At 37.4% G+C, this 23,575-nt stretch overlaps 2 protein-coding genes across 7 annotated transcripts in view; both read left to right on the top strand.

Annotated features, from left to right (window-relative positions):
- The window catches only part of Rab3-GEF (Rab3 GDP-GTP exchange factor), a 97,360-nt gene that overhangs the window by 2,568 nt on the left and 71,217 nt on the right, over window positions 1–23,575 (top strand). The gene's annotated exons all lie outside the window — the stretch shown is intronic.
- Window positions 19,849–20,672, top strand: LOC135706998 (uncharacterized). The gene is made up of 3 exons (XM_065228717.1): window positions 19,849–19,977; window positions 20,104–20,295; window positions 20,424–20,672. The coding sequence occupies exons 1-3, from the start codon at window positions 19,849–19,851 to the stop codon at window positions 20,670–20,672; spliced, it is 570 nt and encodes a 189-aa protein (XP_065084789.1).

The raw sequence follows: 23,575 nt of genomic DNA, 5'->3' as shown, positions 1-23,575 counted from the left end.
TGACATTATTTCCTCTTCCGTATCACTGAACAACCAGCAAGTTTAGCTGGTTCTATAGTTTCTACGGTTGTCATTTTTATGTTGGATTGTTTTGCTGATTATTCAGATTTTTTTTGCTGGATTTCCAGCTCTGCTAAATCCAGCAAAATTTTGCTGATGAAGGAATAAAAATCTTGTTTCAATTTGTTTATTTGTTTGGCTCAAATGTCCATGGATTCCAAGGAGCTGAAAACCAGAATTTTTTAAATTTAATTTCAATACTATATTAATGAGGGACAATGTTTATGAGTTCTTATTTCTCTTCTTAATGACTTGAGCTTAGCTCCCGCTTTCTTCCGTGCCCTCGACATCCGGGGACGTCACATCCATGTTCACTATCTCTTCTTCCAGCACTTCAACTGCTTGATCTATATCTTTATCGTTGTTCATTGACTACGCACCTCCATTCACTATACACCAGTGTACGTACTGGTTTCTTCTACGTTCCGTTGTTTGTTTTCCTCTTCCTGTTGTTGGTGCACTGGACTACTGGCTGTTTACGTTCCTTCCGCTTGGGGCAGAAGTTCATCCAATGCCCCTCCGTTTTACATAAGAAACACACGTTTTATTCCCTTGGTATAATATGCTCCCCTTACGATTGAAGAAATGCAGTTAATGTTCTGCCGTCTCTGGAACTTTCATCTTCTGCTATGTTAGTCCAAAATCAAAATGGACAGTATCGCACGCCAGTTCGCCATATAGCCCCAACCCTGATCCTACAAAGTTTTTTGACGTAGGACTACGTCTGTGATTTATAAATGGGGGTACATTTTGTGAAAACCGAAAATGGAACATGTAACAAAAGTATGAAAGATTTTGAACGTTAATAACACAGATGCCCCTGAACCAATTTCAATAATTTTGTCACCAATGGATCAGAAATATTTCTACGCATCTTTGACTTTGCAAGACTTTTTAATTTTTCAAAATGTCACTACTGAAAATTGCACGAATTGTTACTATGATAATTTAAAGTATCTCCGATGGCCTGCGAAAAGCGATTTCCCTAACACAGATTTCAAAGTGGAATTCCATCCGGTCTCACCAAACGGTGTTTATTAAATCACCGCGTAGTGAGTGGTGGTTTTCTCCAATACACAACGAAAGACTGCCTGCATGCAGCGAGCATCCATAGAAGGAGGAAGAATCCGCACAGCTATTGATCGGAATCAGTAGCTCTTCGTGAGTCGCTGTGGGCCATCTATGTCAAGTGCGTCATACTAAAGAGTATAAATAGAGAGAACTCCGCTCAAATTCCTATTCCTACACAAAACACAAGCTCCTGCTGCAGTTAACAAATAAGATTTATTATATAAGACCACGTAGTCCTACGTCACCATTGCGTACAATCCCATAAGGCTGTCCCTTATAGTTTTTTTTTTCATTAATTTGTTTTCCGTCGATCTTGTTTTCCGTACTGTGCACCAATGCTACCGACGCCATGTAGACAGCTCCCACACCTAGACCCTACATATCGACCCATCAACTCATGAACCGGGGACCAACGGCTTTACTTCCCTTCCGATGGAAGGCGTGATCAGAGATGTTGTGCATCAGAACACCCCGGTGAGGCCGACTGGGATTGAACCCAGTCCTGCTGGGGTGAGAGGTAATCACGCTTACCACTATCCTACGAAGTTGCAGAACTCTGGAACATGGAAGCGTAAGATATGGAACTTGGAGCTACTTGGTAGTCCTGCCTGAATCCAGCTAACTGCAAATTCTTCAATTCTCTGCAGATATCCAGAAATTTGGTTTTCTTGAAGGCAAGCTTTGAAGACCTTAGCAAAACGGTCAAGTACCTACAATTAAGTTAATGATAATAAGAGAAAAGTTAAATTGAATTCTTACATTTTTGAAAATACTGAGCGGTTCACCAGATTTCAACAAAGTTCTCTTCTCCAGTAATTTGTGGCAGTTTCTACCTGTAAAGCCATACTTGCTATGACGTTGACATGAACTAAGCTTCACCCACTGTTCAGCAGTTGTTGGATCAACAGCTTCAACAACGTTATAAATGGCGTTTATGATCCCAAGTACGATATGGAGCACGGGTGGTGGACAAAGCAGAACAGTTCTTTGATTAGGAGCTCCATACAATATTGGTTTTTGAACGCAATTATAAAAATACTTTGCTCGTTTATCATCAGCACCATCAGTCTTCCATTTTACGTGACTTGTGTTTATTAAATCCAACGTTTTTGGAACCTTGCTCTCTAGAGAAATCATGGACTTACTTGTGCAGGAATATGGACAACGATAAATTGAACTGTGACCCATGATACCTAGCAAAAGATTGATGATTTTAGGTCACCTGCGACAAACGCTTCCAATTTGTCCAACGCGAGAAGTGTCGACCAAACTTATACAATATTGGAGTACTTTTCCGGAATGCTGGGTATTACCAACCGGTGACAACTAACGATTTTAAATTGGCTCGCTACTTGACTAGCCTATTGGTCCCTAGAAAATCGATTTACGTATCCCATTCTACTCGAAATTCTAGTACTGCACTATGTTTGTTTTGATTTGCTATGTAAGTTTGACAGATAGAATGAGGGGTTCGTGGATTCTCCTATGTTTCATGGGGTGCATCGATTAGCTTGGGACCGAAGATAGTACCAGCGCTGAGCCAAAAAGTTGAGCACGTTTCTTCGGGACCTTCTAGTCTTAGAGTTACCTTTATGGTAATACCATAGAGGTAACTCTAAAACTAGAAGGTCCCGAAGAAACGTGCTCAACTTTTTGGCTCAGCTCTGGTACTATCTTCGGTCCCAAGCTAATCGATGCATCCCTCGAAACATAGGAAAATCCACGGACGCCTCATTTTAGCTGTCAAACTTTCATAGCAAATCAAAACAAACATAGTGTTGTACTAGAATTTCTTCTGATTCATATCTTTTATCTTTTGGGGAAGATAAGAGGGGACCTCGATGTCCATTCCTCGGAGGGCACTGCTTAATTGCAATGTTTTCCTTGTGCTCAAATTGCATTTGGTTTTTATTAGGAACAAGTCATCAACAGATAGAATTTTATTACTGTGCAAAGTCGATGAACCTGTGGCCCAACGGGAAGGACGTCCTCTTAGGTTAGCAAGAGTTACGGAACCATCTTCATCAGAATAGTTTTCCCTCAGATAGGATGCAACAACTAAATCCCCGGTTCGTGGTTGTTCATCTTGCACAAGCTGCAGAAGATTATTGTGTCGTTCAAGGAGGGTACATGAATGCCGTTTGCCTTTGGAAATTTCCGAAAAACTTGCCGTACAGAATGTTGAATTGAGCATCTTTTTGGAGACCTCCTTTGCTGAAGGCCTCCCACGCTTCTCGCCTTATTCTGTAAGCCACATAGATTTGGCAATGTTACACGAGCAGCTATACATACGTCACATTGGCAATTCATCCCACTCCTCGTTGAAACACGTTGACCATAATTATACTGAAGCACTTCTATGAGCTGATTTTGATCACTTGGAGAGAAGGAACAACGACTACATTTTTTTGGATAGTACCAACTTTTTGCGTTGATGGCCGATAGATAACGTCGTTTAATTAAGGAAATCGATTTTCCGGTTAGTTTATCGTAAATCAGTCTACACCTTAAAATCTGAAAAGAAATTATTTTTTCTATATCATATATCTATTGAGTACCGTGCCGATTCAAATTTCGGACACTTAAATTCGAATTTCGGACACTTTTAAAAGTTGATTATCTCGGTCGAATATGATCCACATGTCTTGTAAATTTTAATTTTTTTTGACTAGTGCCCTCCACGATTATCTAACATTATTACTTTGTTTCTAACTGGATGTAATATTTAATTAAAAATGAAAGTGTCCGAAATTTGAATCGTCCGAAATTTGAATCGGAACAGTAGTCCTTAAGTTTTCTACTAACGTAGCATCAACCAGATTTAAATAAAATGCTCCATTTGCAAAATAAAGGCATTTTAAGATTGAACTCGTATAGGGTTAAATACCCCATTTCCGGCCTATTAAGCATAGCCTGCACTTAGTCTTTCTTAATCTAGATCAGTTTAGCACCAAACGGAATGTTATTATTACTGATGGCTTCCAAATTTATTTACCTTTCCGTACGTACCATAAGATTTGAAAACGAGAAACCAATCGTTGAGATATTATCCAAAGTCCAACACTGCTTCTTGACGCCAAACTCGGCCTACGGATTTTAAACTCGGCCTAACGCATTGAAACGCAATTGAAAAGCCCATGAATTCACTTCGGCCTATCGGATGAAGATAAAAATTGATTCGGTCGGAGCGCTTCTTTTGTTTTTGGGAATAATGGGTGCAAACTTTCATACCACGCGTTCTCATTGACTTCGTTCGGTAGCTTATTAACTAAAGTATCGTACCAAACGCATAATTGAATTGTTAACTCTGAAATCATGGATTTATTTGAAGTTTTCTGCTCGATAGACCCAAAATGGGCGATTAGGCCGAAGTAGTTCTCTACCCTACCTCTCCGTGGAAATTTTTTAAAACCATCATCACTTTCATAGTTCGTCTATTCTCCACGAGTGTCAACTTTGATTTGCCAATCGCTTATGGAGAAACTCCCAGAAGAAGGCGAAAGAAATGTCTACAGATACATTCGGTAGATGTTTAATTGAACCTTCTTGCGTAGACGGATGAAGCTTCCTAGAAACGCTGGAAGAAACGTCGTATGGTAGATTGGAATAAACTTTTAGAGAAATTCGGAAGCCAGAGGAACAGTCGAAAGAAATTTAAAGGAGAAGTCAAGTCCGGGAAAAATGCCGGAAAAAAGAGATTTCTTGAGGTGTTCGAACAACATTCCCTGAAGCTCCTTACATGTTCTAATGATTCCGAAATTTTCTTGATACTTATAAAACATACCTGACGACCCCAAAATGTACCTCAAGTTTTCGGAATATTCCTGAAATACACTTCGGAATATTCCATCATCCTCCTTGAAAGTTCTTACAATTTTCCTGAAGTTATTTGTGCTGTTTTGTAGTTCTCTTCTGATCATCCTAGAAGTATTTGGAACTATTTATAATGAATTATAATGAAACTACCGGCAAATATATAATCTCCTTTGAAGGCCTCTGGACTTTCTGGAACATCTAGAAACTTCTTAAGTACTCTCACAATTTAATTGATATTAATTTAACATCAGCATTTAAGTTCTCTGATCTACCCGATTTAATTTCCATTTTCAAAAGTTTTCGAAACTGCCCTTAAAATGCACGGACGTCCCTTAAAATATTCTCACATTTTTCTAATGTTCATGTTACTTTATTTACATTTCCAAAATGTTCATGAACCTCTTGGAACTTAGCTAAAGTTTTTGGACTTCCCCTAAGTTTCTCGGAGCTTTATTCAGGGTTCAGTAATTTAATATAAATTAATTGATCTGTTCAATAAACATGAAACAAATTAAACTGTCCTGAATACCATTAAATTTCCCTGAAGTTCTTTGGACTTAAAAAAAATCCAAAATATGTCTGATGTTTTCTTAAGTTCATGGGAGTTCTTTGGACTTTTTTGAACTTTGCAGGTTCTCGAATTTTAACAAAAGTTTCTGCAGTTTCTTGAAGTTAATATAAGCAGTAAAACTCTGTAAGCATCCCTGAAGTTTCGGGAAAGCTGTAAACAAAACTGGCAGTAGAAAAGAAGAAGCTTCCAAGGGAAGTCAAAATAACTTCCCGGTAGGAATCGAGAAATAACCTTCGAGGTAAGGTGGATGAAAATTCCAGGGGAAAGATGGAACAAACTTCCAAGGGAAAAATAAATTAACATCAGGAAGTTATAAAATTAACACGGAGTTTACTGAATAAAAGTATTTCCTGATTCCCAGGAACTAACGGGGTGGGCCATCAGCTGTTTCTCGACTGATGGTTAGCCAAAAATGGCAAAGAAATGGAAATATTAGTCGAAAGAGTATCAAGCAAAACACATTTTTATAGATGAATAATTTTTTAGATATTCAAAAAGATAAAAGTCTTCCACAATAGTTTCATCTGACAGTTCAGCGGGCAGACAATAATCTTTTTGATTATTTATAAAAATCGGTATAAATCGGTATAAAATCTCAAAAATCGGTATTCTGAGAAATATCTATATCGGTATCAAGGTTGGAAATCGGTATAAATGCCGAAAAATCGGTATATCTGGTAGCACTGACAAGCACGTTGAATTGAAACAAAGCAAACCTGTTGCCAACTTGCACATTAAAGTTATTCATTGAATATAACAGATAATAATAATAAGGTGATCCAAGAGACGTTTCTCAGTGGAACTGACAGCTAGAAATGTAGAGTGTGTGGGTGATCTGGTGTTAATGGTGCTGAATTTAAACATAAACAAAGCAGAAATTCATATGAGAATAAACTGCCAGATCTACTGTGATCGGTCAAAAGTTCTTGGTAAACAAAAAAGACAGCTGATCGCAACTGTCTCGTGGACAGCCTTATTGTAATATTTCAGGAGGAATAGTCAACCTATCGACACCACCCCCTAATCTCCTCTCGCTATTAGAAAAAGTCCCTATTTCCAATGACTAACCCTTTTTTTCAATCCCATACCTGTCTAATTTGAGTCGATAGATGTGTAGATACTGCAAACTGCATTCTAAAGCCAACGATCTTAAGGAAAATAAAATTAAAAAAAAAAGTTGCCCGACCGATTATTTTCAATGAGGTCGCAAATGATAGGGTAAGGCCTCTACTTGCATGCGCCAAAATATCACACTTGAAGATTTTTTTTAAAATAAAGTTCTCTTTAAAACACACCGTGCTGTAATAGTGGTGTGCCTACACTCAAAAAATTTGTCACATAAAAGTTCACTGGAAAAAAAAACACGTAGTTTTCAGATATTATAAATTACCTGAAATGTACATGACGTGTATAAAATTCATTGCAAATCATTTTAAAAGCAATGTGATGAGCTTTGAAACTTAGATGAAATATAAATAGATTTCAAGTGAATTTCATGTAAGATAATTTCACCACATTTCACTTAGATTCTACATGAACTTATAGTGTGAAAATTTCTGAGTTATGATTTATGCCATTTATGCCAAAACCTAATATGGCGTCCAAACGGTGCATTGCTGACGACCTGTTGCTAGATTTGCAAATTCCTTTGGTTTGTTGAATTTTCTGAAAAGTAAGTTGTTTTATTTTCATCATCATACACAATTTACTAATCAAGGGGGCGACCCCGGTGTAGTGGTTAGCATCCATACTTCTCACGCCAAAGTCACGAGTTCAAATCTCACCCCCGGACAAGTCACGAATGACCCAAGAGCGTTAAAGTGACTATAAAAAAAAATTTACTAATCATATATTTTTGTAGAACGAGGAATCGACGAGTTTGATTTCCTTACCATCTCACCCGAAAGATTGGCAGAGGAAGTGCAGCTGGCCGGGGGCGGCTGGTATTTGCATTGCATTGGATTGACAATAAGTTTTTTTTTGTAAAAAATATAGCTTAAACATGTAAATACATGTATTTTTTTATCTAGTTCGTTTGTTTTTAAGGCTCAATCGCGTTAGCTTTACGGAGCTGATAATTCATTGTTCTTTGTTTGTAACAATATTCACTTAATTCTATGTCTAGTGGGCCGAATACTCGCGGCTTACTCGAGGTTAGAGATGTATTAGAATCAAATGACAAACAAGATGTTGTGTTTCAACAGTGGCTTAACAAACTTATAACTCATGAATTTATTTACAAGCAACAGTCATCTTTTCTTAGAAATAAAAAAAAAATCATTAAAGGAAGGGGAAATTCTAGCAATTTGTGATTTTTCTGAAAATTATTCATTCATTATCCAAAACGTTGCTCAAGGATATCACTGGAATAATTCTCAAGCAACAATAGGGTTAACTACCCCATTTTCAGCCTATTAAGCACAACCCGCACTTAGTCCTTCTTTATCTAGCGTAGTTCAGCACAAAACGGAATGTTATTATTACTGATGGCTTCCAAATTTATTTACCTTTCCGTATGTACCGTAAGATTTGATAAAGAGAAACCAATCGTTGAGATATTGTCAAAAGTCTAACACTGCTTCTTGACACCAAAGTCGGCCTACGGATTCTAAACTCGGCCTAGCGCATTGAAACGCCATTGAAACTCAAATGAATTCACTTCGGCGTATCGGATGAAGATAAAAATTGATTCGGTCGGAGCGCTTCTTTTGTTTTTGGAAATAATGCGTGCAAACCTTCATATCACGCGTTCTCATTGACTTCATTCGGTAGCTTATTAACTAAAGTATCGTGCCAAACGCAAAAGAGCATTTCCAGCCCAAAACGCAAACCGGTTGGTCATGAGTGTTTCCGATTTGAATGAAACATTTCTCACGTGTTCGCTGCTACTAATGGTTGCATTTTTCATTTAAATATGATTTTTTCCTCCAGAGTAACTTTTGAAAAGGGCGTATAAAAAATTGATTATTTTTTTTTCAAAAAATCATAACTTGAAAACTATTGATCTGATCAAAATAGCATATGAGAAGAAGTTTTAGGTAGTTAAATTATCTTTGCTGAAAAAAATACACTGAAAGAAAAACTTAGTAAATTAGTATTTAAAAAACGTAAAACGATGATTATCTCAAAACACCCCCCCTTCGATCTTTATAATTTTTTTTTTCAAAAAAACTGAAAAAATGCCCTAATATTTGGTGAAGAGTGTATACTGGTAACTTTCTTAAAAAAAAAATTATAATTTTTGAAATTTTTGTTGGTTTTTACAAGTTGAAGAAATTGCATATTTTTTAGTAAAATAGTAATTTATTTGGATTCTACGCATAATTTTCAAAAACATTGCATATTAAATTTTTTTTCCTAAGTCCAGCCGTTCTCAAGTTAATGCAATTTAAAAAAAATAATTATAATAATTTTCTACATTTTGGGCCATTTTCAAATGTTAGTCGTGATGTCCAGCAACGAGATGTTTTTCCATGAATATATATTAAAAAACAGACAATTCATTCTCAAATATGGTAGCTGTCAGACTTACCCGGTTCTATTTAGACGCAGCGGAAAAGAAACAAGTTTATAAGTGAATACTCTCAAATATACCCAAATAATCAACAAACCCACTCATGTGCCTTTTTTCTGTCCTCTATTAGTTGTATACCTGGATAGAACTGTGTATGTCATAACAGAGGCTCAAAACATAAACAGGTAAACAAATCGACAGTGAGCATTCATAAGGGCGTACAAGCGATGATCGATTCTCTTCATCGATTTTCTCTTTTGTTATTAACTTGCTAGATTTAACGTTTATCGGTACGTTTGTTGTTGCTTTTGATAGCCAGTACCACCTCTTACAACTCTGCATTGAACAAATTCTAAAAAATTGTTTCGCTTAGCTGGAGCAATGCAAAGAGAAAAACGATGAAGAGAATCGATCATCGCGTATACGCCCTTATGCATGCTCATTGTCGAAATATGTTATTAAACCTGTAATTGAGATAAATTCTCTAGGTACTTCTCTGACGTATACCATATTGTGCCTTAAGAGCTCATCCCGCGATATCACAACTACATAAAAAGGCACCCCGTGGAGGCTTCTTACACTCACACTTAAAAAAGTTTGCTATAATCAATTGTACCTAATGAAGATAGGTATAATGTCAACATTGTAATTATTCTGCTACATATATATGTATATATATATATATATATATATATATATATATTGGGACGATCTTCACCTGTTCCATTCAGTTCATTTCTCTTAGCGTTTCAAGTTAAAAAGCAAGTAGTTTTTTACGATGGATAACAATTTCAAGTGTTGTAAACCTCCACCTAAATCAATTTCAAAGCATGACACAGTAGCAGTTCAGTTGATTATCTCAAAATTATTAGAATTTTTAAAGTTGCAAATAACAGTCCAAAAGTGTATTTTTATGTCAGATGGAGCAGCATCACAATACAAAAACATAAACATTTTTGCTAGCATTTGTGGATTTAAAGATAAGCATAATGTAGAAATTGAATGGCATTTTTTTGCAACTTCACACGGCAAAGGACATTGTGATGCGATTGGCGGTACCCTTAAGAGAATGGCAACCAGAGCAAGTTTAGCTAAGCAACACGAGCACCCTATAACGAACCCTTAACAACTGTACGACTGGGCAAATAGTCGTAAAGAAGATCTTCAAACAAAAATGTCATTTTGTTATGTTTCTACGGAAGAATACAAAAAGGCTGACACGGAATTTGATCCAATTTTTAAGAAAGTGAAACCAATTCCTGGAACTCGAAAATATCATTGCTATATTCCAGTTTCAAACAACCAAATTGCAGTAAAAATATTCTCTAATTCAAACGATACACCCAAATTATTCAATGTATTCAAATAATATGAGTTGTAAAATAAAATAATAAATATATACTGTTTTTTATCTCAACAAACCTTTCATTTGACCACATCAACGTGCTTCTCTTCCTCTGTCTCTAGATAGAAACGGGTAAGTCTGACAGCTACCATATCTGAGAATGAATTGTTTGTTTTTTAATATACAATCATGAAATAAAAATCTCGTTGCTGGACATCTCGACGAACATTTGAAAATGGCCTAAAATGTTGAAAATTGTTATAATTATATTTTTTTAATTTGCATTAACTTGAGAACGGCTGGACTTAGGAAAAAAGTTTTTATATGCAAAGTTATCGAAAATTATGCTTAGAATCCAAATAAATTGTTATTTTTCAAAAAAATATGCAATTTCATCAACTTATAAAAATCAACAAAAATTTAAAAAATTATAGATTTCTTTTTAAAAGAGTTACCAGCATACACTTTTCACGAAATTCAAGGGTATTCCATCAATTTTCTTGAAAAAAAAAATCATAAAGATCGAAGGGGGGGTGTTTTGAGATAATCATCGTTTTACGTTTTTTAAATACTAATTTACGAAGTTTTTTCTTTCAGTGTATTTTTTCCGCAAAGATAATTTAATTACCTAAAACTTCTTGTCATATGTCGTTTTGATCAGATCAATAGTTTTCAAGTTATGATTTTTTGAATAAAAAATAATCAATTTTTTATACACCCTTTTCAAAAGTTACTCTGGAGGAAAAAATCATATTTAAATGAAAAATGCAACCATTAGTAGCAGTGAACACGTGAGCAATGTTTCATTCAAATCAGAAGGGGTCGAGACAAAATTGACATTTTTTTTAACGATTTGAACTAGAAATGCTCAAAATTGACTTGTTAACTCTGAAATAATGGATTTATTTGAAGTTTTCTGCTCGATAGGCCCAAAACGGGCGATTAGGCCAAATTAGTTCTCTACCCTACATCGATTTGAAGTTTATTATAAGAAAGACAATAAACTTGAAAATGTTAGCTTCATTACCAAATCAGAAGTAATGACTCACGATACAGTTGCAGTTCAGTTGTTCATCTAAAAAATGATAGATTTTATTAAACAATCGATAGATTTTTCTAAAATTACTTTTAAGTCAGATGGGGCAGCATCACAATACAAAAAATTATAAAATTTTGCTAGTCAGTGTAGATTTCAGTCAAAGCATGGATTAGAAGCAGCATTTTTTTTGCAACGTCTTATGGAAAAGGTCCCTGTGATACCATTGGTGGCACTCTTAAGCGAATGGCAAAGAGAGCTAGTCTTGCTTGAGATTATGGAATCACCATAACAACTCCACGAGAATTATATAACTGGGCAGTTGAACAAACAGATGAAAATATCACAAAACTACGTTTCGAGTACATATCCACTGAACAGTACATCGAAATGTCAGAAGAAGTCGAAGAACTATATAATAGCACAAAGACAATATCTGGCACACAGAAATTCCACAGTTTTGTGCCTATAACTGGTGCAAAGTAGCGGCAAAAAGGTATTCTAATTCAGAAGATGAACCAAAAATATTTAACCAGATTGGAAAAAAGGAAAAAATAGCATGTATGAAAATAGGTTTAAAACATTGAAAATATATAAATAAATGATATATGAAAAATCTTGTCAGTAGTAGACAACAGATTAAGGGAATGATATTTTTTTCGACAAGGTCTACACTGCCGTTATACGCATAAAAGTCCCACGGTGCATAAGGATTGCATAGAACATGGGACAGTTATGCATATAACGGCAGTACATGTCCAGAAAGTTTTATTGAACTCTGAGAGGGTGCTGCCAATTCCGAATACGATTTGATGAGAAATGCATCATGAGCCCTTTTCATATGAAATTCTCGATTAATCAAAATTAACTTAAGTGCTGATTAGACAAAATTGAATCGCAAATTGAGCTTCATTGGATTCTGAGATGATTTTGAGACTTGTTTACACACTTAGATTATTTTACCGAAATCTGTGAAATTTTACCGAAATCTCAACAGCTGAACGTTTGGTAAACAGTTCAGTGATTTTTCACAGATTTCCTGTAATTTTTCACAGATAATCGGTGAAAAATTACAGAAAATTTGTGAAAAATCACCGAACTATTCACCGAACGTTCAGCTGTTGTTTCGGTAAATTTCACAGATTTCGGTGAAATAATCTTAGTGTGTAGTTTTGTGTAAAAATGGTAAATTAAAAAAAAATCAGTTAAGACATGAAAATGTTTTGGCTAGAAAAAAAAATCCCTCATAAGTGCCCATCTCACAATGTATGGACGGTTGGTAGTAAACATAATTACCTATCTTGAGATAAAGTTTCATCCAAATCAAATATGGCATTTTTTTTTAAATCGACTTGTTTGTTGTAGGAGTTGTCATTTCTCCATAATATTTTTTTGAAAAAAAAAAATCGTCAAAAAAAAGTTTGGCCCTTCTTAAAGGTTAGCCTAGATAAATTTTGGAAGAACTAAGTATATGCAAAGTGGCTTATTTAGTCAAGGTCCACACATCCAGAAAGTTTCATTGAAATCTGAGAGGGTGCTGCCAGCTCCGAATGCGATTTGGCGCGAAATTTCCATCATAAATTTCAAAAATAAATTGCTTCTGTCAAAAAATATTTGCTGGACACCCAGCAATGTTTAGTTTGCTGGAAAGATTACTGGCTTTCCAGCTAGGCAAAATCCAACAAAATTTTGCTGGTTTACACACACTTAGTTTTTTTCTACCGAGTTTGGCTGTGCAAATTTCAGCAAAAAAAGTTTTATTGAGATCTCAGCAAACATTTCATTTGTTTGCTGAGATTCAGCTAAGCATTATCCAAGAGTCAGCAATCAAATGTCACTTTTGCTGAGTTCTCAGTGAAGCTTATTTTTGCCGAGATTTGCACAGCCAAGCTCGGTAGAAAAAACTATGTGTGCAGCAATAAAAATTTGTGAGTAACATACGCGTATTCCCTCTACGGGATGTAAACGTCATCCATGGGTTTGACATTGATGATGTCTGCATTTCGTTATCGAAGTTCGCACATCTGTCATGTACAAATTTACTTACGTAGATTTACTAGGAAAAGACACGCTCTTCAAGTCTTTGTGGTTTTGTTTTTCTTATTTTTTTGGTTGGCACATTTTTCTTCGAAGTTGGCATTTCATCATGCCACAAATAATTCCTATCATAAAAATGCCGGGACAGTGAAAATTCTTTCAGAATAAAATGAACGGTGCAAAAATGAGACGAATACCAATCTTGCTTTCTCACAATGGAATATCCGAAGCATAAATCGTCTGCAAAGCATGCGTTGCTTTCTTCATTATTTATTCTGCAGATCATCTTCGTATCGATTTTTATTAAGACCAATGTTCCATATACTCTTCCTGTTATATAATGCCTGAAGTTTTTCTTCTGCCATCGAATTTCGCTATCAGTGTGATTTTTCTAAGGTATGATTCCGAACTATGGTCAGATAATGAATTCGATCTCGCAAATGATGATGGTGACGGCCTCGCCTCTTACTTGACAAATAATAAATAATCTTTTAATACTTGTTTTGGAAGTTGTAAAAAATTGATCCACCTTTCATCCAGCTAACAGACATATTAAGAGAAAGGTCACTTGACTTTGAATAATTACTTTTGCCTTTCAAAGATTATGAATTATATTGTTCGTAATTCCTACGCTGACCCTACTCAGTAAACTTTGTGTCTATAGTAGAGCTACAGTAATCCCTCCACCGCTATTTCTCGACTCCACCAATTGAGCTGATTTTCTGTAGTTTATGTTTATTGTTGACACTGATCACATACGAAAAATCAGCCTAGTTGGGTACCACCCACCGCATAAATGGAGAGATTACTGTATATCCATCCTATTTCCTTCGTTTTCCCGCACCATTGAAAATCTCCAGCACCGATATCATCCCTGATGCAGAATTTTCAGCACGTTTTCTCACAGCAACAGCAATAGGCATTAGTTGCTATCACGGGAGTTGGTATAAAATCGATCCTATTCCAAGGTCGTTGGTACGTGCCCCGGACGGGCACATGAGAAACAAGTTTCAGATAAATATGTAGGTTGTGATGTGTCCCACAATAAAAGCAAACATTTTCATCACCGCCCGAAGCATCGCGATGGGACAACACCGGATAATCGGATATATAATATGCAATCTTGTTAGCGTAAACAAATTTTCCTCAAAGTTTTTAAACCATTGGCTGGATGGCCAACGTCTTTCATTGCATGTCTCGGGTGGAATGTCCAAGCTCCATAATGTCTTCGTCCGGTTCTAAATAAATTTCTTTCAAAAAGCCACCCCAGCCAAAGCTTTCCTCTGTGCGTGTACGATAGGAATGGCATATTCGAGGAAAAATGGCCGTTCGGGTTGTAGATAAGGCATTTGTGACTCGCTTTGCTTTCGTCGTTGGAATTTTGGATCGAAAGAGACCTGTTGCTTCTATACCTTGCCATACTCACTAGATACCAAATCCAAACTAGGGCCGTGCAGGGGGATGGTAGGATATTACATATAGATGTATGATACATATTTCACTGTGTCACAGCCGTGATGCGAACGCATTTGAGTGGATTACTTCCCGGGGCAGATGATGGCATTTTGGGCAGCTTTCATTGAATTTGACGGTATTCAGGAGAAATAGCTTGGGTGTTTGCTTTTCAATGCGAAATGAAAAGCTTCATCATCGTTCAGAAGAAAACCTATTCGACATACCGGGTGATGAGGTTCATTGTTAGAAAATTCCACCGGTTCAAGGTTGTTGCGACATTCGGAAGAGTGTTTTTTCCCTCGAAAACCTATATAGAATGAGTTTGTTTGTTTGTTCCTGAAAGACTCGAAGCAAAACAAGTTAAGGGTTGTGTCCGCCATGACAAGTTGCAGCAACTTATTTCTTTTTTTTTATTGAAATTGAAAGTACCATTGAAGTTTCCACAACCGTTTTGTGACAAATATGCTGCTGTGAAGAAATAGATCTTATAAATCTGAATGCCTTTGCCAAAAGGTAAAAGTAAAAGCAAATAATTACATGCCAAATCGAACCCTCGTTCCACCTGGTGTGAGAATTTTGAACTGTGCTGACCACTATACAACCGGTCTTTGGCACCTGAAGAATGTAACTCAAGACCGCAAGCTTTTATCTAGTCGAGATGACGATCTAAGCAAGCCATTATAATCAAATGGCACTAGTGGTGAGCGAATTTTCAACTGAAGTGTCCACCAAACGATAGTTTTAGTTATCTAATCTAATCTAATCTAACACCAACACAGCCAGTTCATGAAAGCATCCTGGAAAATGATAGATATACCTCCATCCTTTTTCTTGTCTATTTGATATATTTTGTACATCAGAGATGCGCAAAATATATCAAAACGGCCAGGCCTACTGTGCAGCATACAAGGGGCAAGATGATTCAGAAACATCGGGCCTGAATCCAATAAATGGATGAAACGTGGACATCTCGTACCGTACCTTCCGTTATTATAAATGATTGGTCGCTGGGAGCATTTCATCTAAAAAAAAAGTTAAATGATGCTCCATTTTCCTCGAGTGGTTGGCACATGAGTACTAGCTCTTGTCTTAGCCCTATATGGCTTATGGTTATAGCGCCATTACTCGCTTTCTGAAAAGAAAAAATGGAATAAAAGGCCGTAGGAGAAAGGAAAAAGAGGAAGGAACCCTAGTTCTATCTTCCCTTGTGTAAAAACTGACAAAAACGGGTCTCTAATCAATCTACAGGGAAAAGTTCGCTAAAACTCACAATGACTCGCGAACTTTTCCTTTTGTATGCCTATATTTACCGTAACTAGGGATAGGAAAGGAAATGGTTGATGTAGTATATACTCAACGAGAGGCCACCGAAGTAGTGACACCCTTATAAGTACTACGGAGTTGGAGTATTGGGTACGGTATTAGGTCAGGATTCGCCTCAACCAGGCGATACAACCAAAAGCATATGTTTGTTTTTTTTGGGGAATTTGATAATAAACCTACGATCTTATGCACAGTAAGCAAACGCAGCAGCCACTAGGCCACCAAGCGTAACATAATGTTACGAACTAAATAAATAAAAAGGAAGAATCTCACCCGAATAATGCTTGAAGCTCCCGAATACAATTCAGAAAAGTTTCTTGGTTCTTGATTAAGGAAAACCGCTACTCGTTGCTAGCCCTCGGAAAGAGATGCATCAAATGCAACAGTCCGGCATCTCTCAGTATCACTATAAGCCTGCTGGATTCACACCATCGTGATCTTAGGATTTTCTTTGCCCATCAGCTAAGACAGCTCCCAACAAACACCGCTCCAGGATCTTCCTTTTTTCTTTTTCTTGTTCACTTATCATCTGCCATGGTCTGATCTATCCAATCCCGTCCATGATATTTTGAACAGTTAAACAAGTTTGTTAACATGATTAAAATGGTTAAAATCACCAAATGAAAATCAGCAGCAAAATTAAAAACGTGTCAACTTTCCAGCGCGACCTACTTCGATCTCCTCGGTTTGTAATGTCCCACTAAACGACAGGTTTAGTCATTTAGAACAACTTTACTCACGGCTGCAAGCTTCTATCTGGTCGAGCTATCAAGTTATAGTAAATAATAAGATGTCAAATTGCATACTAGCGTCACCTGGTTAGTGAATGGTGGGTTTGGAAATTTGAATGGATCATAGATCATAGACACTCGCAAAACTATCTTCCCACTGAAATGTCTACATGATTTATGCACAACCCTTTATTCATCGAACCAACTTTGATGAATATCGCAACGATCTATCTTGTTGAAATGTCAAGGTATAGTAAACAATTGATTACTGTTTTCACCATCGATTCTAAAAGATAGCAGTACAAGATTCTGGTGGTGGCTAAACCAAGTAGTGTGGACATTTTCGGAAAATCGTAAAATCTCTCTTGAAATATTGTTTCTTCCGATGATTTCTACATTTTGTTCTTTGTAGCAATAGCGATATTATGTAGAAATAATGTATGGAACAAAGTGCAAAATTATTGATATTTTAATAAAAAAATAAGTTAGCCATCCATTATCAAGTCGCCATGCCGAAACATTTAAAAACTAATCGCTCTTTGGTGATGAAACAGTACGAAGCATTCACTTAAGGTCCACCCACATTAGATCCGTTTGCGTTGCGTTGACGTAAATTTGACAGTTAAACAATAGATTTAGCTGTCACTTTTTCACAACGTTTTCGATCCGGATCTAATGTGCGTGGGCCTTTAGAAGTCAACGATATGACAATGGACACATATACAAACGAACTGAAACAAAACGTATAGGTACGCTTTTTTATAACCTCGCTTTCGGCTTGTCTCTGTCTGTTCTCTCGTTAGTTACAGCAAATATATTATCACAGACAAACAGACGTAACTCTTTGAAAAAGTTTTTCTTGAATACATAGTATCTCAAAACATAGAACCTCAGTAACGACATCTCTCGGGCTTCTCGCGGAAAACAAGCTTGCTCGTTAACTCGCAAACAATATTGCATAAAAGTTCTATAGAATGTATAGAAACGTCAAAGTGATCCGATGCCAGCGCTGCGGCGAGTAGTTCGCGGAACTTATAATATTCAAATCAACCGTTAAATGCGTGAACGAAGATACACAATGAAGTGTTACGTCTGTTTGTCTGTGATATTATATTAACAATATGATCCACTCTTTCACTTACCTGGCGAACCGAATTTTTAGCGATGAAAGCACCTCTGTGGCCAAAAAGGCTACCAATGTATTGTTTATCGTCACGAGTGGTAAATCAAATGAAAATTTGTTTAATATTTCAAATGAATGTATTTAAGCATTTTATTTAACTTGATGACAACAGTGACATGTCAGACAAATTTCAAAGTAATATACACAATGTAATTTATGAAAATAATTCGACTCTTAATTTTGTAATAAGTGCTATATTCACACCCCTGGATTGTAATTGAATGATTGTTGCTGACCTTTTTCAACGCACCATCTACGTGAAGCAATATTTTGCGGGTCACCATTGCAGCATTTGGAAAAGGCATGAGTGGATCATATTGTTAATATGATATATTTAGTTACAGCAATCATGTACGCGGTTGGTTGATTGCATTTGATAAATTTTCAATAGTTTTCTTATGATAAACTACTATAATCTGCATAGCAATCAAATCTTACATTAAATATGAATCAAATGGTGTGATGAGAATCGAAATCCATCTATAAGTGGTCAAGTTATAACCCTAATAAACGGGTACCATACACTAATAAATGACCAAATGATGGCGATACTCGCCGTGCCGTTAGTGGCTGCGCGCTTCTCCAACTCGTTGGAAGACATTCGTCGCTAACCGAGTGTCCAAGATCCAGACCACTACGAATATCGACTACTGGAGGCATATTGCTGGTTCCGAGAATCCCGCCGATGACACTTCTCGTGGTTTCATACCAAAAGACATCCTAAATTGTTCTCGTTGGTAGCACGGCCCATCCTGGCTTTCGCTGACTCCTGATCAATAGCCTGTAATCATCATCGACCAGGAAAACTCTTCCGTAGCAGCCGAAGAAGGACGCAAGACTCCAATTGTTGCAATGACCGCCGCACAAATCAATTTCTGTGAGGAGTTGTTTTTCCGCTACTCTCGGTACAACAAGCTACGCCGAGTAGTACACGAAACGAAAATCAATTATTTTATTCATGTGTTTCACTTATACATTTTTGCCAAAGCATAAGCCTTATACATTCCATAAGACATACCACATAGCTCCTATAAGGATACATTAAAGGTATGTGTGACCGCTTATACATTTCATTTGACACATGATCTTCATTAACTTTTTGCAAGGCGTCTGCTTATTAGTTGACTTATACATTTTATGAATAATCAACAATAGAAATTTGCCAAAAGGTATAAGGAGATTTCTATCCGTGTAGCATTCTGCGGTCGTTATCTACAGCGCCTGAAGGAACACTCACAGTTACGCCGTTCCGGATCAAATCCTGCCCCGCACAGATAAAAATTCTGAATTTTAATATTGATGTAAACATTCATTAACGTAAACATGTATTTCATTTCACGCAACCGAGCAACTTGTGAACAATGTTGTTTACAACAATGGGCTTTTGTATACAATATTTGCTACATTGCATGAAATGTCTCAGAACTTTACATGATATATAATGTAAACTTATATCATATGTGACGCTCCATTTATGTGCATCATACTGAACAGAAATTTACACTACTTTTTCGAACTGTGCGTTGAACGTTAGCAGCCAACTCAAGCCACCGTTTGTCATTCCACTTTGCACTATCGAGCTCCAACACGCTGAACAGCTACTCTGCCGCTTAGCGCAGCATGAAACTTTCGACGAGGAGTTATCGGATCTATCAAACAGCGACCGCGTCGCCAAATCTTCAGCACTCAAGTGGCTGAAACCCTTCATGGTTGAAGACGGTAATCTTCGCGTCGGTGGTCGTCTAAGTAACTATGCGCTTTCCGTCGCTAATAAGCACCCAATCGTTCTGTCCGCCAAACATGCGTTGTCTGCTCTGCTGGCTAGCAGTTACCATGTAAGCCTACTCCACGCAGGTCCGCAACTCCTGCTAGCCACTCTCCGTTAGAAGTTCTGGATCATGGGTGGCAGAAATCTAGTTAAGTCCGTCTTCCACCAATGCCACACTTGTTTCCGATTCAAGCTCACTCTAGTCCAGCAGAGCACAGCCGATCTGCCGGTATCGCGAGTTTCCCCGACGCGTCCGTTTTCCTTGTACGGTGTTGACTATTGTGGGCCCTTTTACGTGAAGTCAGCAGTTAGAAATCGTGGACCTACCAAAGTCTACGTGGCCATCTTCGTCTGCTTCTCAACCAAGGCTGTCCACATAGAATTAGTGAGTGACTTGTCAACTCCTGCGTTCCTAGCTGCACTCCTTCGTCTAGTCGTCCGCCGAGGAAAAGTCGTCGAACTCCATTCCGATAACACCATTACCTTCAAAGGTGCTTCACATGCTCTCAACAGAGTCTGAAGGCTGAAGCCGCCGAACGACAACAAATCTTCGACTGGTGTGCCGAGAACGAAATTACTTGGAAGTTCATTCCGCCTAGAGCACCACACTTTGAAGGCCTCTGGGAGGCCGCAGTCAAATCGGCGAAAAATCACCTTCTCAAGGTCGTCGGTAACGTTAACTTTGCCTACGAGGATCTGCTTACGTTGTTAGCGCAAGTCGATATGTGCCTCAATGCTCGGCCTCTAACGCCGATCCCATAGGATCCTACCGATCTAGACGTCCTAACTCTAGGACACTTCCTTGTTGGGACTAATCTCCAAGCGGTTCCTACGCCAAATTGGAAGGAGACCGCAGACAACCGTTTGGACCACTGGAACTTGACCCAGAAGGATCTGCAGCAGATCTGGTCCCGCTGGTATCCAAAGTACCTGCAACAGCTGCAATCTCGTGCAACCAAAGGTTGCAACCCTCCCATAAGGTCCAACAGAGTGTGTCGAATGACATGAAAGCAAACTTGAATAACTATGGATTTAAAATTATCTACTCCAGTGGTTTTACCTAATTTAGCAAATATGTTTAATTTCAACTAAAGTGGGGTTAAAAATTACCTCCTTGGGAATGAATTTTTTATTGATGAATCTACGTTACGGTCGGCCAGCAGATGGAAATGATGTGAAAATCATAATGACGTTTTGCTAGCTGTCAAATCGCATGGAATATTTTTTAGTACATCATCACTTTTGTGGTTTTGTATTTCAAACCTAGGTGTCGCATGCACTGGTGCAGTTTCGCGTAGATTCATCAATAGGCTTTTTTATTTTATTCAATATAGTCCCCTTTTAGCTGGATACACTTATTCCAGCGATTTTCCAACTTCATGATCCCGTCCAGAAAGTAATTTTCCGGAAGGTCTGCAAAATACTCCTCCGCGGCGTCGATGGTTTCCTCACGTGAGCTGAATTTTTGATTGATGAGCCATCTTTTGAGGTTTGAGAAGATATAATTGATGAATCTACGTGAAACTGCACCAGTGCATGGGACACCTAGGTTTGAAATCCAAAACCACAAAGTGATGATGTACTAAAAAATATTCCATACGATTTGACAGGTAGCAAAACGTCATTTTCATTTTCTCATCATTTCCATTAGAGTCGGTGTATAATGAGTCATGCCAAGAGAAAAACAGTTGAACTCGCATCACGGTTTTCGAAAGATTCCCTTTCTTTTAACTTGGCAACAGAGGACTTCTGCATCAACTTCAAATGACTTCTAGCGAGGAAAAAAATTAACGGCTGTAGTAAATCATTATATCAGTGATTTTGTCGAATTATCTTAAAGAAAAATAGTAGAAATTCCCAACAAACAATTTGAGTTGATTAACAGCTAAATAAGCCATTTTGTTGCTGAAGAAGCTTATTTTTGTCTGAATAAGCTCTTATTTAACATGCAATGTTTGTTGGGTTGTCATTACTGATCATTACAAAACGTATCGCATGACAAATGTAATGCTCACTAGTACGTTCAGACTACAGAGTTATAACATGTTATTGCGCTATCTTGATGTTGGTTTCTGTGTTGCAATTATTTGACAACCGTTATAACATGTTATAACTCTCCAGTCTGTACAGCGTTTAATGCTTGTTTACTTTGCACGATAGGTAGCCGGTTTGACAGTTCAATAGGTAGACTTGGCTTCACTCTTGGCGTGACTCATTATACACCGACTCTAATTTCCATCTGCTGGTCGACCGTAACGTAGATTCATCAATAGTCTGAGGGAGCCAAATCGGGCGAATACGGTGGATTCGGAAGCAATTGGAGCATTGCACATTGTCTAGCAAAAACATTTTGTTTTTGCTTCATGTGAAGCCGTTTTGCAGCGATTTCGGCCTTCAATCGCTCCAATAATGCACAGTACTAATCTTTGCACAGCGTGCGCTCAGTACTATTTTTGGTAGCTCGCGCACCTTCACTTTTCAGTCAGCCAACACCATTTCATGTATTTTTTTTGACATTGTCCTCTGTCACCACCACGAAACTCTCGAAACCAATATTTGACGGTGTAATATGACGGAGCATTAGCCCCATAATATTTAACCAACTTTTCTTTTGATTCTTTTACCGTTTTGCCTCTCAAAAAATAATGTTTAATGAGAGAACGAAAATCGTTTTTATCCATACTCAACATGATGCCAAACACGTCAACAATAATCAGCTGTCAAAACAAAACTAAAGACAGTATCGCACTGAAATTTGGCATGTCTGTCTAAATATTTATTTATTTATTTATATGACTGAACATAGCGGCGCCGGTGGTGTAGTGGTAAGCGTGATTACCTCTCACCCCAGCAGGCCTGGGTTTAATTCCAGTCGGCGCCGCCGGGATGTTCTGAGGCATACCATCTCTGATCACGCCTTCCTTCGGAAGGGAAGTAAAGCCGTTGGTCGCCGGTTCATGAGTTGATGGGTCGATAGGTAGGGTCCAGGTGTGGGAACTGCCTTCCTGGCGTCGGTAGCATTAGTGCTCAGCACGGAAAACAGGATCAACGGAAAACAAAACCAAGGAAAAAAATTACTGAACATCAACAGGCGTTATTTGCCCCAATGATGTAACTTAAACTAAACATGAAAAGTACTTAAACAAAACATCAATAAGTACATAGATAGTCATCTCGTAAAAAAAAGGAACATTACTAAACAAGCTAAACTGATCTAGAAAAAAACGAACTAAACCTTCGGCGAAGCAGCTGGCGAGTCAGGTCAAAATCAAACAGTGCGGAGATACTATTGAAGAGTCTCTTTTTTTTGTATTAATTTATTTGTACAGGCTCAATCGAATAAACTTTACAGAGCCGAGTTATCATTTGCATTATACATGATTAATGTCTTAAATCTAGAGTTAAAGGAATTGAACCGATTACTCGCGGTCGTCTCGAGGTTAGTGGAGATTTACAATTTTTTGGATGAGGAAAGGGAGAAGGAGGTTTGAAATATGATTTATTATACAAATATTTAATTAATCCTAAAACATGAACTTATTTCTATTCATCTTGAAAACAAACATTAAAAAAAAAACTACATGCACAATACACAAACTAAACACAAGGTTAATCAAACTTACAATCTAAGGTTAGTATTCTAAAAGTAAACATATATGAGTTTC

The sequence above is a fragment of the Ochlerotatus camptorhynchus genome, unplaced genomic scaffold, assembly GCF_037179485.1.
Source record: "Ochlerotatus camptorhynchus isolate MF236.1 unplaced genomic scaffold, CSIRO-AGI_Acam_v1.1 ptg000300l, whole genome shotgun sequence".
Taxonomy (NCBI): Eukaryota; Metazoa; Arthropoda; class Insecta; order Diptera; family Culicidae; genus Ochlerotatus; species Ochlerotatus camptorhynchus.
This window is presented reverse-complemented; position numbering and strand designations above follow the sequence as displayed.